The sequence below is a fragment of the Mus musculus genome, chromosome 12, assembly GCF_000001635.26.
Source record: "Mus musculus strain C57BL/6J chromosome 12, GRCm38.p6 C57BL/6J".
In the NCBI taxonomy this organism is placed as follows: Eukaryota; Metazoa; Chordata; class Mammalia; order Rodentia; family Muridae; genus Mus; species Mus musculus.
In genome coordinates, this window is record NC_000078.6 from 31484829 (window position 1) to 31502505 (window position 17677).

General features: G+C 40.4%; 1 protein-coding gene and 1 long non-coding RNA gene across 13 annotated transcripts in view; one reads left to right on the forward strand and one right to left on the reverse strand.

The window, feature by feature from the left end:
• Cbll1 (Casitas B-lineage lymphoma-like 1) lies at positions 1-15848 on the reverse strand. 12 transcript variants are annotated; one of them, NM_001253848.1, is made up of 7 exons: positions 14695-14788; positions 9763-9921; positions 7251-7348; positions 6684-6767; positions 5640-5713; positions 3099-3486; positions 1-2633 (listed from the first exon to the last, which is right to left on the reverse strand). In NM_001253848.1, exons 1-7 carry the CDS (start codon positions 14705-14707, stop codon positions 2451-2453), a joined length of 999 nt encoding a protein of 332 aa, NP_001240777.1. In that variant the 5' UTR covers positions 14708-14788; the 3' UTR covers positions 1-2450. The 12 variants fall into 12 exon arrangements, with proteins under 12 accessions (NP_001240777.1, NP_598809.1, NP_001240776.1 ...); NM_134048.2 differs by having other exon boundaries at positions 1-3486; positions 9754-9921; NM_001253847.1 differs by having other exon boundaries at positions 1-3486; positions 7251-7351; positions 9754-9921.
• Positions 14792-17677, forward strand: part of Gm40362 — a 13350-nt gene continuing 10464 nt past the window's right edge. Inside the window, exon 1 of the long non-coding RNA XR_872643.3 lies at positions 14792-15018. This is a non-coding gene — a long non-coding RNA (predicted gene, 40362). The remainder of the gene's footprint in view (positions 15019-17677) is intronic.

The following is a 17677-nucleotide window of genomic DNA, read 5'->3' on the forward strand; positions in this document are numbered from 1 at the left end:
GCTTATAAGTGTTTAAAAGGTGAATCTAATTTTACTTTAGAACCATGGAAAGTTCTGCAGTCTCCCAAATATGTCATCATTAGGTTTAAAGACTCATCTAGGCAAAATAGTATTTATGCTTCCATTTTATTGTTTTAAAGAATTAAACTGCCACCTCAGTAGTCTTAAGAGCAATTAATGAAACATACATACATTTAGACTTATGTCCATCATAGATAGCTTCGAAGGCTTCCCTGAAATGTGCTGGGATTCACATCTTTTTCCTTAAGAACAGAAACACTTAATAATAATCTTGTTATCTGTCTACCCACCCACCCTCATTCAAACAATTAACTGATGAACTGAAGTCTAACAATTAAAATTCTATTACAAAACATTCATCTGGCCTGCCTCCCAGCATAATGGTTTTTACATTGTTTTTTAAAGCCTACAAGAATTCTCATAATGTGGGATTTTTTTTTTTTCATGATACTGATTTTTTTGGTCCAAAATACAGGCTAAGTGGTTTCTTACCACACTTAACCCCAGGAAATCTCAATATAAGAGCTTCTCATAAATAGTTAAAAAGCTCTTACATGAATCTGGCTATTTTCTAACTACATGAAACAAAGGGGTTATTTGGATTTTAACAGTAATATTTAATAGCTCCTAAACAGGGGCATGAAAAAGAATCAAGTTTGCACCAGTCCAAGTACCTACAGTAATGACAGAAACACTCACCACATGTCACACTATTTCACGTCCATGCTTCTAATAACAAGAATTTCTCACTAGAAATAGTGCATGAGCAAACCAGATTCTCAAAATGCTACATGTGAAAATAAAATTATTTGCTCAAGAAAAAACTGCATTAGTTATTTCTGGCCAGCCAAGGATGAATGGCCATGTACATTATTTCTTCTGAAAGTTCAGAAATGATTTTGTATCTGATCATCCACCATGAGAATGTTTTCCTGTACCTGACAGAATAAAATGGTTAATTAGCAATCAGTATACCCCTTGTCAAAAACCAATGTTCTAAATTTATATACTACAAACTATCTAATAAATGTTATCTGCACACTACACACCATGTTTATATTATGCACCATTTTAAAGGGGAAGAAAAGCTTCACAAGAGTTTAGTCAATCCAAAGGATATACGATAATATCCTAAGGATGCTGACTTAGAAATATGTATAAACTGAGTGGTCATCTCCAATGGACTGTAACAAGCCCCTATAATGCAAACACTGACTCTAAAGGCACCTTACATGGCACTGAAATTCACAATCTAACCATGACTTTTCTTCTGTCCAATTCAAAATTATCTGGTTGTCCTTACTATTGATTCGACAGTAAATTGTTCCAATTTTTGACTGTTTTACCAATAAAAGAAATGATAGTTTTAAAATTTCAACTTAGAGGAAAAACTCACCACAGCCACAAAAACCCGAGTACATGCTAGCTTGTGACTACAAGGAACACCGTCTGCTAATACATTAGTCAGATTCCTCCACATCATTCAAACTGCAGTGTGTAATTCCATAAATAAGAACACACTATGCACTAAAACACAGAATCAAACTGAGAAAAAGGAGATTTAAATAAAGCCTAGTCAGCCCCAAACATGTAGGTTAAGACAGTGAACAGAGAGCACATTTCATCCAATAACAACTTTAAACAGTCCTATAAAATAATGTAACTTAAGACCTTTAAGTGTGACAAGTTATGTGATTGTAGCCACTCAGAAAAAGCGTCAATGAGAACAGCACTCACTGGCAGCTTAGAGCCTGTAGAGCAGGTCGGTTTCCCAATTACACACTACCTGGAGACATGCCAGCCAAGCACAGTTACAGAAACGCTGATGATCTGCAGCTGCTGTGAAAAGGCATCCGAGTGAACCGTATTACAGAACTACACTTTGAACTTTCAGTGCCTAAAGTGTGAATAATTCCCTACATTTAACAGTCTGCCTGGTAACGATTTAGTAGATTTTTACTTTTAGGATTTTAACCTTGGAAAATTAGTGGTAAAATATGGGTTAAAAAATGATATGGCTGCACTTAAATTCACATAAAAATAGCATTTTTACAACCATTTTGAAATTTAATTCTTTTACACAGGTTAACAAAATGCATCACAAGAAAACTAAACATTGGGTTTAATAAAGTCAGTATTTCTCAAAGTGGAACAGTGAATTTTTTTTCAATTTTTTACAAATGGTCGTTTTGGGAAAATTTATCACATCAAAGTAACAGTTAAGATAGAATTGTGCTCAACCAAGCCACTTATCTGCACTACAGAATAGTACTTGAAAGCAATCCTAGTCAGATTAAAACCATTTTGAGAGACAAGACTTGTGTTAATAGCTACCTCAAAAGAGGTAGTTTTCCTTCCACAGTCAAAGGTCAATTAAGATTGACTAATCTTTTTTTTCCTTGTCATATCTTCAGTTCAAAACACTATGATCACTGGTAATACGGTCTGTATCTTGTTTGATCTGGATGATGCGGTCCAGGTAGTGGGGTTTGAGAAGGCGGGCCCTGCATTCGTGGAGGAGGAGGTGGCCCTCTTGGTGCAGGCCATATACCAGGACTCATTCCTCCTGGTTGTGTAAATGGAGGGCTCAGAGTTCCTTGGTCTTCAGTAAACTGGGGTAAAGAGTTAGGATTGTAATGGTGAGGAGGGGGTGCAGTTACAGGTGGACCACCATGCTGAGGTGGAGGGGGTCCTGGAGGAGGATGATTCATATAAGGTGGCATCTGGGCAATAATATGTCCAGGGGGAGGGGTTATTGGGGGTGGAGCAGAGGTCATTGGTGGAGGTGGAGCTTGGCTATATACCAAGTGAGGAGTACCTGCAGCCTGGGGAGGGTGTGGCATTGGATGGCTTATTGGTGGTGGAGGAGGTGGGGGTGGTGCGTAATGTTGCTGTGGAGGCATAATATGATGAGGGTGAGATACCACGGGCTGACCCTGATATTCAGGATGGTGATGAGCAGGTGCTGGGGCAGGAGGTGGTGGTTCTCTAGCACCTGAACTGGAGTCATCCTGAATAGGGACCGTTATTAAATTGCTGTGTTTTCTTGTTGAAATACGAAAGGTTTCCTGACTGACCGAACGAGGTGGAGGTGGAGCCATGGACAATTCTGCCGGAGGAGCACGAATATCCTCATGTGGCTGATTATAGTGCTCATGTGGCACATGCTGCAGAGGAGGCGGTGGCATCATGATGTGCTGCTTTGGAGGAATATGGCTCATATGATGCTTGTCTGGTGGCATTATGAACCGATCGGGGATGTCAGTTGGTGGGGGGGCAATAGGAGGATGAACATTCTCAAGTGAAGCACGGGTAACGGGCTTTCCAGCTCTCATATGGCGATGGTTGATATGAGCTTGTAAGTCTCTCTGAGACAGATATGTTCTCTTGCATCCTTGAACAATGCTACACATAAAGAGAGAACCTCGTGTGCACTGCTCAATCCGCTGCACAGGATCACTACATCTAAACAGGAAGAAAAAAATGATTTACTAAAGCCAAAACACAAACAGCACATTTAATTTAAGCTTTAATTTAAAATATAATATACTTGCAAAGTTAACAGTGAGTATTGAATTACTGTTAGTGGACCTCTAACATTTTCTATTTGTATCAGAAACTAATCATCAACATCTCTACCAACCAGAGACTATTTTTACCTCAGAACTCTAAACACCAAAATAGAATTTCTTAAGAGACCTTCTATTTCCCAATACTTACAGCTCATTAATATTCTCTAACTATAGTATGATTTACATAGAAGAATGACAAAGCAAAGGATCTATCATTTACAACCAGGGAGTTGTCTCTTTTCCTTGTAGGAGCTAGGGTGCTTCTAATTTGTGGCCACTTTGCACATTTCTTGCTTTTCAGCCATCTAATTACTACACAGTCAGAAACATATCCATGCTAAATAGGGTAAGGTCTTTTCTTTTGCATGATGCCCAAAAGCAGTAGCATATACTATTTAAATTAATTCTGGTTGGTAACTTTATTTCCTGCCCTTGGTTTGACAATTAAGACAGGTTTCTCTCTAGATAGCTAAAGACTACACTGGTGAAGTGCATACTAGAACACATTTAGTTACCTGAAAACTAAATTGCACTTTTAAATAGTAATAGTGAAACCTCTATGGGCTGGAGATATGGCTTGGCAGTTAAGGGCACTGAATGCTCTTCCAGAGGACCTGGGTTCAAATCCCAGCACCCACATGGCAGCTCACAACTGTCTGTTAACTCCAAGATCTGACACTCTCACACAGACAGGCATGCAGGCAGAACACCTATGCACATAAAATATAGGTAAATAAATTAAAAAAAAAATCTATGTAAAAGAGAGAATCTTTTAATGTTCACTACATTTAATGTTGCATTACATTTTAATTCTTTATCTTAATGGAACAATCACATGTTATATTAAGCTAATGCACAACACTGGGCTGGGAAAGGCATTAGAGAAATACTTCAACAAAGGCTACAATATATACTTCCAAATTTTATATTCTTCTGAATTATAACTCTATAGAACATATAGTAGTATCTTTTAAACACAGTATATATTTCATAATCTATAACTTTAAAAACCTAATGAAATATACCAAGAAAATCAGTTGTCATTGGGTCATTAACAAATCACCCCCTTTTTTTCTTAGCAAAGCCCATATCCTGCACCACAGAGGGGAAATCTTTTCTTACAGTTGTTTATAGTTTTGTTAACAATCAATGGTGTTCCTTGGGGTACTTTCAATTTTAGGTTTAGAGGATCTGGAAACCCTTGAGCTAATCCAAAGTTTCACTCCATTTTTCTCAAGGCTTTCTTATCAGGGGTTCCAAATTAATATAAATTTTCACTTTATTATAGAGCTATCCCAAGACAGATACCATGATGTATAACTTCGAGTCTATCATGATGTCGTTATCACCCAAAACACACCTGTTTGGGTTATTGGAAAACAGGAATAGTAGTGTTTATTATATGCCAATTCTACTGTTCATTAATCCTTACTTCATCTTAAAAAGAATACAGGGAGCCGATAGCTATAAAGCCACTTGTACCACACAGCTGATCAATAGTCAAATGGGGACCTGACCTCAACCATTCTAATCCTGGGGCCAGTGAGACAGCTCAGCAGGTAAAGTGCTTTCTATGCAAGCCTGCTCTTCTAAGTTCCATCCCCTGAGCATAGGTGAAGTTGGAAGGAGAGAACTACTCCACCAAGTTGCCTTCTGACCCTGGCACATGCTCATACCACCCGCCACATTATTCACATACAATTAATAATAAAAGATGTTAATTCTCACTTTGGAAAGAGGTTGTTCTCAATCAGCAAACCACGCTATACTTGCTTCCAGGTATGCCAGACACACACAAAAGAGAAAACAAGAAACCGCTCTGCTGTCCAACACTGTTCCCAGAGATGTCATCATTTCAGCTACTCTGAATGAACTGACAATGGCTAGCTCCATCTTCCAGAGAAGGGGAAAACTAACTCCAGGTTCACACAGAGTGGCTCAGCCAGCACGTTTGCATCCTTGTCTAGTCCCATTACTCCAAAACCTTTAACCCATCTTGCTTATAAGCCACTACTACTAGAACATCTAAAGATGATCATATCTTACCCTGGGCACATCTTATCTCCTTTTTTTTCATGTAAAATAGCACAGTCATAGCAAAAGACATGCTTGCATGGAATCTGTAGGCAAAAATATCATAGTTAAGCATCCTAGAACAAATTAGAAATTTTCAATACTAATTGTCAGTACAGTGATCTACCAACAGGAGGCACATAGGAGTTAAATGAAAACTTATTAAGACTATATACCAGAAGCAGCTAGGAGGGAGGGAGGGAGGGAGGGAGGGAGGGAGGGAGGGAGGGAGTCTGTCTGTCTGTCTGTCTGTCTGTCTGTCTGTCTGTCTGTCTATCTATCTATCTATCTATCTATCTATCTATCTATCTGGTTTTTCAAGGCAGGGTTTCTCTGCTTAGCCTTGGCTGTCTTGGAACAATTCACTTATCTCTGCCTTCTGAGTGCTGGGATTATCTATCTATCTATCTATCTGGTTTTTCAAGGCAGGGTTTCTCTGCTTAGCCTTGGCTGTCTTGGAACAATTCACTTATCTCTGCCTTCTGAGTGCTGGGATTAAATGAGGCATTAAAGTGGGTGGCATGCTCCATCACTGCCCAGCAACCATTTTTAATCACAAGTTTTTGAAAATGTTTTGAAAACTTTGGCTCTTTTTCCAATAAATACATGTCCATCTGTCCATCTGCTAACACACTGCTTTTTCTTTGTGGAGAAGGATCTCATGTTCCGCTCAGATTGCCTTACACTCTGATGTACCCAAGGCAACCCTTGATCTTACGATCCTTCTGCCTCAACTTCCAGAATGCTGGGACTAGAAGACTATCCCCCCTTGCCTGGTACCTGCTTCTATTTTCAGATACGTGAACCTATCAATGCTAAAATAGTCCCTGCAAGTAAAAAGCTCCTGAAAAAGAACTCTAAATGTGTTTTATCTTACCATGTTTCTCCTGAAACTATTTTAAAACAGTAAAAAGAATAATTATACTAAATTCATGGTATTATTAAACTCCCCCTAGCTTTTTTGTACATTATTATGTTATAAAATTAGTTATTAAAAAAAATCTTAGTTGTCCTTACCATTCTCCCATAGACTTTAATAGGCAGTCCACATTTGTCACAGAAATGTACTGGTGTATCGTCCTTTTCACCTAAGATGTTTATCTGTTGAAGTGATAATTAAAATTATCTCTTTAGGCAACTGTACTTTTCAATTCACACAGTGAAATGGTTAGAATTTCTTAAGTTGTTACCATAAACAGAAGTAAAAAGTGATTAGTATAATTCCATTTGCTTGTTCTTCTTCTTAAATAGCAGCTAATGATTTTACTTGGTTCTACCAAAAATTACTTCAAATTATTTTATTTATTTATTTTTTTGTTTGTTTGTTTGGTTTTTTTTTTTCTGAGACAGGGTTTCTCTGTGTATCCCTGGCTGTCCTGGAACTCAGAAATCCGCCTGCCTCTGCCTCCCAAGTGCTGGGATTAAAGACGTGAGTCACCACCGCCCAGCATTCAAATTATTTTTGAAGATGGTAAAAACAAGCAAGTGGACTTATGTGTGCTACACGTCACGACATACTAAAAATCCACACTTAGTGGATAAGTACTTAATGCCTAATTTCTAATTTTTCACTTTTAGTTATACCTTGAAATCCCAAAAAAGGTGTCCTGGAAATCTTCGCTGATTCCCAAAGAGTTCGCCTCCTTTACAGTCATATCGCTGTTCTTCGTTATAATCAAATCCTTCTGAGAGAAAAAAGTTACATTACATTTTCCAACTTCAAATTTCAATTTAAAGTATATTTATTTACATAACAAAATTAAAAGTATATATATTTACTGAAAAATGTTTCTGATAACTTTCAGAGATCTAAAAACATGAAAATCAAAATTCCTAAAACTACTCTAAAACAATAAAAAAACAAAAACAAAAAACTAAACCTATATTAAATTCATGTTATTATAAAACTTCCCTTAGAGTTTTGTATATAAAACTAGTTATAAAAAACGTAGTAAAAGTATTCTAGAGTCCTACCTCTACAACACCAGGCCTTAATTTTACTTACCGTTTTCCCACAGATTTTAATAGACAACTCACATTTGTCACAGAAATTAACTGGCATATCATTTTTAAACTAGAGTTTAAAATGCCGGCTGGAAGTAGTCTTCATGATCATTGAGTCCATCTCTAGTACTTTACAAATGACAACATACTGTGGGTACAGCAGCCACCATATAAGCCACGTGCCAGAGCCAAGAACAGACCTATAACCGAGTCTCTTATTCAATGCTCTTAGCAACTCCACTAACCACCTCTAATATAAAACCTCACCAATTATCACCATGTTGTTTACGGAACAGAATTTAGGAGTAAGACAGATCTTCTAGAACTTGAATGTATGTTAACAGCCAGATTTCTATTCTGGAATTAAAAAACCAATTACTCAGTATTTATGGTAAACAAAACATCACTTAAAAAAAAAACAAAACACACCCATAAATATTCTAAAGTATGGGCCAACAATCTGTTACTATAAAAGGCCACAGTACAAAACTTAGGCTTTCTTGGTCATATAAATCTAGTTAATTCTGCCACGCTAGTAGGAAAATAGCCACAAGGCAATACTCTTAACTGAACAGCAACTTTATCTATTTTAAAGGAACCAAACTTGGCCTGTAGACCAGCTTGCTGACTTCTAACAGATGGCAAGACAGGAAGCGGTTTTTATATTCATGAAACTAGGAAAGGCCTTTTAAAGAATATATTAAAAACAGGAGAGAGCAAGCTCTAGTTTAACTGGCTTCCTAGAATGTCCAAGTTCTTTACAGTAATATTTTATATACAAAGTTCAAAAGATAAATGAACTACACAGACATTTAACAAAGCCAATATTATAAAGAATTCAAAATTAAGAGAAAGGCAGCAATCAAAACAGAGCCTGGAACTGAGGCAAGAACTGGCGAGCACTATGAAAAGGCATCCAACCACACTTAGGCTCCTGCCTGTGACCACAGCACTGACAAGGCCGAGGCAGCAAGACTTTTGACCTTCAAGAGCAGAATGGCTATCCAAGTTCTGCCTCAAAAAAAGTTAAATTAATAGTGCAAAATACTGAGTATGTGAGTAGAAACTATACCACACCCTTTCTGAAGAATTTAGCAAGATCTGATATATTCTGAAATGTACAAATCAAGTCTTTAAAAACAGTCATTTGTTGTGTACATGATATGGAGGGAGGGGTCTGCACATATGGAGAGTGGTGGGTGGAGGTCAGTTCTCTCCTTCCTTTTAAATGGTTCTAGGATGAAACTTGGGTCACCAGGCTTAGGGCAATTACCCTCACCCATTTCAAGAATTTGGCCATCTTCTCAAGTCAAATTTTTAATATTCACATTACAACACAATTACGGCAAAACAAGTATCTACAAGAAAGTAAAATAAATTGTAGGATATCTACAGACTAAACATCTAGGACTACTCATTTGTTTGAGACAGGGTCTGTCCTCAAACATTAATCCTCTTGTCTCAGCTTCCTAAGTGCTGGGATTTCAGCCATGTGCCACCTCACCTGGGTAAAACTATATTTTATTTTTGGTTTTTCTAGACAAGATTTTTCTGTGTAGCCCTGTCTGTCCTGGAACTTGCCCTGTAGACCAGACTGGCCTTGAACTCAGAGATCTACCTGCCTCTGTCTCTGGAGTGTTGGGATTAAAAGCATTCACTACTACCACCCAGCTTACTTGAAAGATTTTTTTTTAAGGGGCACTAGCATCAGTTTTATAGAGGACCGTGAAAACAAATTTTACTTTTAATGTAATGCTCTGTGCAATACCAGGGGAAGGGCGCTTAAAAAGGGATAGAACTAAACTAATTCTAAAATAGGTTTAATAAAATCAGATGGATTACTTGATACACTCAGATAAACAAGAGAACTCTTTTTAAAATTTTACTTGTATTTATGTGCATTGGTGTTTTGCCTGCATGTATGACTACGTGAGGGTGCTGGAGTTACACACAGTTGTGAACTGCCATATGGGTGCTGGGAACTGAAGCTGGGTCCTCTGGAGGAGCATTCAGTGCTCTGAATCCCTGAGCCATCTCCAACCTGACAACTCAGTTTACACTCATTTCAGTTTACACCAGTTACCTTCATCACCTTGCGGGGCCTTTGCGGGCATCCTGCTGACAGTCCTTTGAGTCCGAGGTGCCGGCTTAACTTTGCTGGCTTGTTTGGAGATGAGCTTTATAGGGATTCTTCTGCGAACATCAAGACCACCCAAGGATCCAGAACTATTAGTGCCTTGTAACTCATTGTCTATATGAATGTAAGAAAAGAAATTGTAATTATGTTTACTTTTCTTTTTGAAAATTGTTCTACAACAAGTATAAAGATAAAATCAACAACATCAAACAATAAACTGAAGATCTTGGCTCTGATTTTAAATACTAGACTGGTAAGTGTAACTGCTAATAGTCTTTATTTGGGGTAAACCTTTAAAGAAATGCTTTCGGTTAAGCTTTAATTAATTAATTAATTAATTATTTATTTTGTCAGGGAACCCTTTCAGAAGCTGATAAAAATTATAGAACATTTATCTTTCTAAAAAATGAGCAATAAAAATTACCATACAATTCTATAGTAGTTTACAAAAAGATAACCCTCTTTAAAAGTCTAAAAACCTCTTACAGATTGTAAAGATTTTTAAAAATAAAGGAGAAAAAAAAATTGTCTTAACATATGTGCCTAATTATCAAACAGGTGAAGTAGCCATGCAGTAAACTTAGTAAATTTACATAACAAATTGAAAATGCAACCCTAAATCTGAAATATATTTGAAAATGAAGTTTTAATTTATTATGTTTAGGGGGGACTGCTGTGGAGCCACAGTGAATATGTGGAGGTCAGAAAACAATCTGTGGGAATCGTTTCTCCCCTCCAACCACCTGAGCCCCAGATGTTGACTTCAGGGCCTCAGCAGGTAGCAGTGTCACCCGTTACGCCACCTTACTGGCTTATGTGTTGGCTTTAAAGAGGTAATTATTCCCTTAAGCATAACATTTTTTTAAAAAATTATTCAACGGAAACAAAAATATATCATTTAATAGAACACATGCATTATTTGTACTATAACATTTCTAGAGACACAGGCAACAGGTATCTTTAGTTAACAGTCAACACTGCAATGGAAAACTATTAGTTAGACCTGGGTCTTAAAAAACAAGACACTTTCTAGTCCTTAAAAATCTTACCATCAATGAAAAAAAGGAATTCTTGTTCATGAATAAGGGGCACATTATTTCACAGGACTGAATCACATAGAAGTACATAAAAATATGTAACACAAAGTATTAAACTTTACCTTAGGATAAAAAGGGAAACACGTAAGGGTAAAAAATGCAAATATAATCTTAAAATTGTAGTGTCTGCAACACAAATTACGGAACAGAGCTCCTGCAAGAGTTACAATCGAAGCTGAGAGCCAAACTGTCCACGTTAAATCCGGCAAAACACAAATGTGAACGTAGTCTGCTAGTACTAATAATGTCCACTTCTATAGGCAATACCAACCAATTAAACTCATACCCTCTTGCCCTTTCTATCATCAAAATAAAATGAAATTTAAAATGGGTTTTAATGATTAAACATGTTTACTTTCTACTCTTATAACAGCTAACTCCTCTCAAAATCTTTCATGGAAAGATTAGATGAATAGCTACAATCTTGAATTATAATAAACCAACTTGATCAATCTTCAATACTGCACTAAAATGGAGTGTCTTTCATGTATTTCAGCAGTCTCTGCTGCATTCGCTCATCTATATATAAGTACCTACATAGATCTCAGATAACCTTTTCCCCTTGCACAAAAAGTCTTCCCACCTTTCCAAAGAACTGAACTAGCCAACATGTTGCCCTTCAGATATCACAAGAGTTATTAGTGTGTCAGTCTGTGATTGACAACACACTACCTGCACAGCCTTCCAACCAGCTCACATAACCCAGTTTCCCATTATTTAAACAGTAGCCTGGCTCTTTCACGAGCCTCTTTCTAAAGCTACTGTTTGCCTCACAGATTTCAAGGGACAAAATTCTGAAGTTTGTTTGTGTGGGGCCACCCATACACAGAAACAAAACACAAAGCATGTAATAAATATCTGGATGTTACATAAGGGATAAAAAGAATAATTGGGCCATTTAAAGTAAATATACCTTTAAAAATATATTATTTTATTATATAGTTTTAAAAACAACACACTTAATATTTTATCTTGAATAAAAGGAGCCAAGGAACTTAAGCCAGGTATGTAGCTCAGTGGTAAAACCTGTCTAAGGTCCTGGGTTCAGGTCCCCAGGATCTATCTCCCCCAAAAGAATGAAGCAGTATTTTAAAAATGTGGGTTCCTTTTACCTAAGCACTAACCATCTCTTACAATGACTAAAGAATGAATCAAGTGTTTGCAGGGTCTTTATTGGCCTGGGTGCCCGTGAGGTAAGAGCATGGGACAGAGCTGGCCTGAAAGGAGCTGCAAGGGTGCCATCACCTTTCTGCTGCTTCTCTCCACCCCCGAGGGCCCTGAGCTCACCGCTGACACTGCTGCAATCTAGAGAAACACTAAAGAAAGCAATACGTGTTTGCCATTTAAAAAAATTCTAAATTTTTTTTTTCTGGCAGAATTCTACTTCAATACTCCCATTTACAAGACCTCTTGATCCTTTGACATTAAAAATCATTATTTTGAGAAGTCTACTCAGTCAGAAAATTGTCAATTAACTAGCTAACTACCATTTCTTGGTTTGCCAAAGGCTCTATGATTCAAATTTGTATTTATTTTGTGAAAGTTTGAGTCTTTGGCTTAATTTCATATTTTTCTTCTCAAAATGTGCAGCAATTAAAACTGAAGCACGCCGGGCGTAGTGGCGCACGCCTTTAATCCCAGCACTTGGGAGGCAGAGGCAGGCAAATTTCTGAGTTCAAGGCCAGCCTGGTCTACAAAGTCAGTTCCAGGACAGCCAGGGCTACGCAGAGAAACCCTGTCTCAAAAAACCAAAAAAAAAAAAAACAAAAAAACTGAAGCACTAGGAGACTTTGTCATAACTGATTTAAAATCTAGAAAAGCTAACATTAAACAGAAAGGAGAGCTGTCTGGAAACACTTTTTTGTTGTTTTTTGTTTTTCGAGACAGGGTTTCTCTGTATAGCCCTGGCTGTCCTGGAACTCACTTTGTAGACCAGGCTGGCCTTGAACTCAGAAATTTGCCTGCCTCTGCCTCCCAAGTGCTGGGATTAAAGGCGTGCGCCACCACCACCGGGCCCTGAAACTCATTTTTTAACCTTAGCTAGGTCAGTAGTGATTATTTTCATGTTAGAATAATTTTTATTTCCCCAGGCAATCTTTGGCTAATAACTTAGAAACTAGGGTAATACTTTTACCCATGCAGTATCAAGACACTCTACTGGGAAACTCAGGTTTTTTTCATTTCTCTCACATACTTCCACAAACCAACCTATTAGCAGCTGCTGGATTCTCCACCAAAATATTTGTGGCAACTGCCTACTCTATGTCCTGCTCCCACTCCCCCTGCCTACTCTCTCTGTCCTGCTCCCATTCTCCCTACGGCGTTGCTGGGGACCCGTGCTAGCTGGTTAAGTTGCTCTACCACTGAGCTTCGATTCAACTAAACTGAGCCTCCCTCTGTGGCACTGCAACCACCCATAGATGATTTATACTTACTTCTGTTGTTCCTCTCCTACACCATTCTCCATAGAAGAGTCAAAATTGTTGCTTCATAGCCACTTAAACCCTTTATCATGATTTTCAAAGTCCTGAAAAAGGTAATTTGTGTTCTCCTTCTCAACTTAAAGCTAACTAGTCTACCGACATTTGGTCCTCTCTATACCTTCCTACCATTCCAAAAACACCTTTCCCTGGCACTCTGAAACTTCCTACTCCATGGGCATTCATTTCTCTCTCTTTTCTTTTCTTTTCTTTTTTTTTTTTTTTTGGTTTTTCGAGACAGGGTTTCTCTGTGTAGTCCTGGCTGTCCTGGAACTCACTCTGTAGACCAGGCTTGCCTCAAACTTAGAAATTCGCCTGCCTCTGCCTCCCAAGTGCTGAGATCAAAGGCGTGCGCCACCACTGCCCGGCAAGCACCTGTTTCTAAAAGTTCTCACCACAAATTGTAAACAGCTGTTAAAGAAGAAACCAATCTGCTTGTCTCCTTTGACAGAATGAAAACTCGAAGACAAGAACGTAGTCTTATTGTTTACCATTCCACCATTCTATCTCCAAGCCTACAAGTATCTGCATGCAATTATATAACTTAGTGTTTGAAGACTGGGCGCACTCAGTCAATTCCTAAAGAAAAAGCCTTTCCTCCTGCTTGGCGATAAAACTGTCTGAAGCACTCAAAGCCAAGTGCTAAAACTAAAACCAAGAAAACGAAGCCAGCAGAAATGAGGTTTGAAGCTACTCGTAATATGCGATGTCCCCAAAAGATGCGAAAGGACCACGGCCGAAGGACCGGGCATGCTTTGAGTTCCGGTAGAAAAGATGCTCCGCTTATAACTTCGAAAACTATATCCGACTCTCTTCTCTAACCACTAGTCCGCGAAAAGCCAACAAGACAATAACCACAGGCGGTGACCACTGCAGCAGCCGCCCGAAGCCGAGAGGCAGCAGGAAGTCTCCAACCCACTCTCGCCCAGAGTCCGGACGCTTCTCCAATTCCGAGAGTGGAAAACGCCCGCCTATTTCCCCAGCAAAAGTGCAAAGCAACCGGAATGAGAACAAAAACAAAAACAAAACTGGGACCCTCCCTTTCCAACAAGTCTGCGCGGAGGAGGGTCCCGAAACGAGCTCAGCGGCACCAAAGGAGCCGTGCTGCCGGTCTCCAGGATGGAGGCACCGCTCCGGAGGGTAGGCCGGGAAGCAGCAGACTCAGCCCGGGACCGGGTCTGAGCTTGCTTCCTCTCCGCCACGTCCCGGCGCAGTGGGGCGAGCATAGCCCCTTGTGCCTGCTGGGCGACCAGTCCCACACGAGCCACGGGGGCAAGAAACTAGGACCCCCGCTGCCTCCGCCTCCTTACCAGTGTGATCCATGATTCGGCTCGCGGGGCACAGTGGGAACGGAAGTCAGTCGCTCCGGAGTCGCAGTAAGCGCCTGCGCCCTACCTTCCGGAGCGCAGAGGCGGAAGTGCGCCCGAACTGCTCTCACGGGCTTCCCTCCCTAGCCGTAGCACCCGACTCCGGCGAAGGAGTCAGACATAGCCAGGACTGAGGCGGGAAGAGGGGGAACACGAGGGTTTTGGTGTCGAGGCTGCTAGTTCTCCCCAGAGGCAGCCCTCAGCTGTAGGAATGATACTTCTCGCAGTGAGAAAGCAATAGGAACCAAAGGGAAGCGCGGCAGGCAGGTAAGCCGCCGCCCGCCCCCCTGCGGCGCGAGGCCTTCTGGGATTTGTAGTCCGCCCAGAGCGCAGTCTCAGCCGTTGGGCTGGTCCCACCCCAGCGGGCGGAGTAACGGTTTGGAATGCCCCCCGGATCCGCCGCCGGGTGTAGAGAAGTGTAAACACGCACGCTCCGTGGGTGCCCGAGGGAAGCTGTGTTAGGCGTCCGGGAGGGAGGCAAGGTCCTCATTGTCTAATTGTGCTTTGTCCTGAGGAACCCCAACGCCCACTCGACACGCGCGTTTGCCCTGGCTCCCACCGTAGTTTCTCAACTGAATCGCGTGTTACAATGCTAACTAGCCCATGGCTCTAGAGAACACCACCAGGCTCCTGGAATCCCTGCTAAAGCTGGAGGGAGCACCAGGAGGTCCCCGTTCAACGAAAATACAAAGCAGTTGTGTGCAAAGGGGGTGAAGGAGGGAAGATAGGGACCGATGGAGTCGGAGGGAGAGCGTTAGAGCTTGACTAGAAGGAAGAGATGAGAAAGGGCAGGCCCCGACTGAAGAAAAGAGAGTTACCACAACAGGCGGTACCTAGTTCCAGTTCTTGGTCCCTGGGGTCTGTGGTTGCCGCTTTCATCTTGCTCAGCCAAAACAAAGAAGAGTGTCAACGGCGACTGCTGAAGACCTTCAGAGCACCCCCCACCTCGATTTGGCTCATAATAGGTCTTCTGCCTTCCCCAGCCCTTCACACTTGAAGCTCTCGTATGAGTAGAAAGGAACACAATTAGTGGAAAACATCAGCCTAGGAGTCAAGGGATTTGGGCTCTATGCTTGTCCCTTGGTGACGACATCGTTACCTTGGGTTGTTCACGCTTTCAGTGCCAGAGTTCCTAGATCAATAAAACATTATTATGTTGGCCTTTCTTAAAAATATTTTCACAGTACTCAATTCTGAATCAAGTATGTGTAGCAATGTGTTGTGTGCGTTGCACAGTAACAACGGTGACTAACACTGCAGTGATCCTAGTGTAAGTATACCATGTTATTTAGTGATTGTCTTAATTGTGGTCTTTTCCAAGACTCCCACTCATTGCGGCTTTACAAACAAGGTTGTAGGTACACTCAAATAAGGACATTTCTAAGTCGATATCCTTTTGGTTTTGTTGTTGTTAAAAATGTAAGTTTCTGTACTACGGGGTGTTTTTCATAATTTTTCAGTTGCTGGAATTAGTCGGGTGGGGTTGGGTACTGGTATGTCTCTCAATCTAGGGCTGATGCGCTGGGCTATTTAACCACTGTCTGCTACAGAAGGAACTGGGACAAATGGCTAAGTGTGGTGCGTACTTGCTGGCCTCCAGGAGGCTTCCTCAGTATCACAATATCATAAGTACCAGTGGCTCCTCTCAGCCCCGTGGACCCTACACTTCAGCTCATGGGCTTCCCTCCCCCCCCCCCCCAGGCTTTGCTTTTCTGTATAACCCTGGCATTTGTCTTTCCCTCGTCTCTTTCCCTCCCTCCTTCCCTTCTTCCCCTCCCCTCTCTCATTCTCATTTTCCTCTCTTGTCCCTATTTCCTCTCGTGGCTGGGTCCAAACCTCTGGCCATGTTTGGTCTACTACTTCCTCTTCCTGCTCAGGGCTCACGCAGATGCCTCTGGCTGTGCTCCCCCTCATAGCTACAATGAAAACCTTACCCTCAGCCATACCCTGGAGAGGTCGTGCTTCACTTTATACATCTGGTGCTGAAAGCCTCTGGTTATACAACACCTTAGATTGCCTAAGAGCTGGCTTTTACCCAGGAAGTACTTGATAGCCACCACCCCCATCAAACTGGAGATTGATTAAAAAAATAGGTTAATGATAGTAATACTAATGACTATTAATACTAGAGAACTGGGATTTAAAAGAACTTTCAAATTGTTTTACAAACTTTTACAGTTTTCTCAGTATTTTGTGGTATATTGTTAGAAAATTTTCCTGGGGTGCCCTAAAGGCTGAGACAGGAGGATTGCAAGTTCAAAGGCAGCCTGAATTACATAGACTGTCTCGGCAAATAAAAAAGGAAACTTGCTGAAGGCTCAGTTTAGTAAACAGTGGGGCATGTCCTTGATGTGGCCCAGCACTCAGATGCCCGGCTTCTGCATCTGTGCTTTCTCCCCCCATTTATCATAGTTGCCATGTTCTATCAGTGCAGGAGTAGTATGACAAGATAGTCTCTTAAGTTCCTAAGTTGGATTATACACAGGCCTGTATGTTCTTGTTTTCAATTTTTATTGGCTGTAAAGCTAATGAGTTTTCTTGTAACATTTCCCTTTCTGTAAAATGTACACTGACCATACTCACCCCTTCTATTATGCATTTCCAATCTCCCCTCCAGCTCCCTAGTAGTTTCTCTTACTACCATGTCCCCTATATCCCACAGATGAGAGGAACTATGGGATGCTTATCTTTGTGATACCAGTTTTCATTTTAATATGATTTCTAGTGTTATCCATTTTCCTATAAGTTCCATAACTTTGTTCTTATGATAGAATAGTATTCCATGTGTGAATGTAACGTGCTTTTTTAAATCATCCATCTGTTATTGGACACCTTGGTTGTGTTGGCTAGTGAATATTGCCACAATCAAATGGATATGCAAATATCTGTATAGTAAATTAACTCATTTGCCTAGGCATATTCCCAG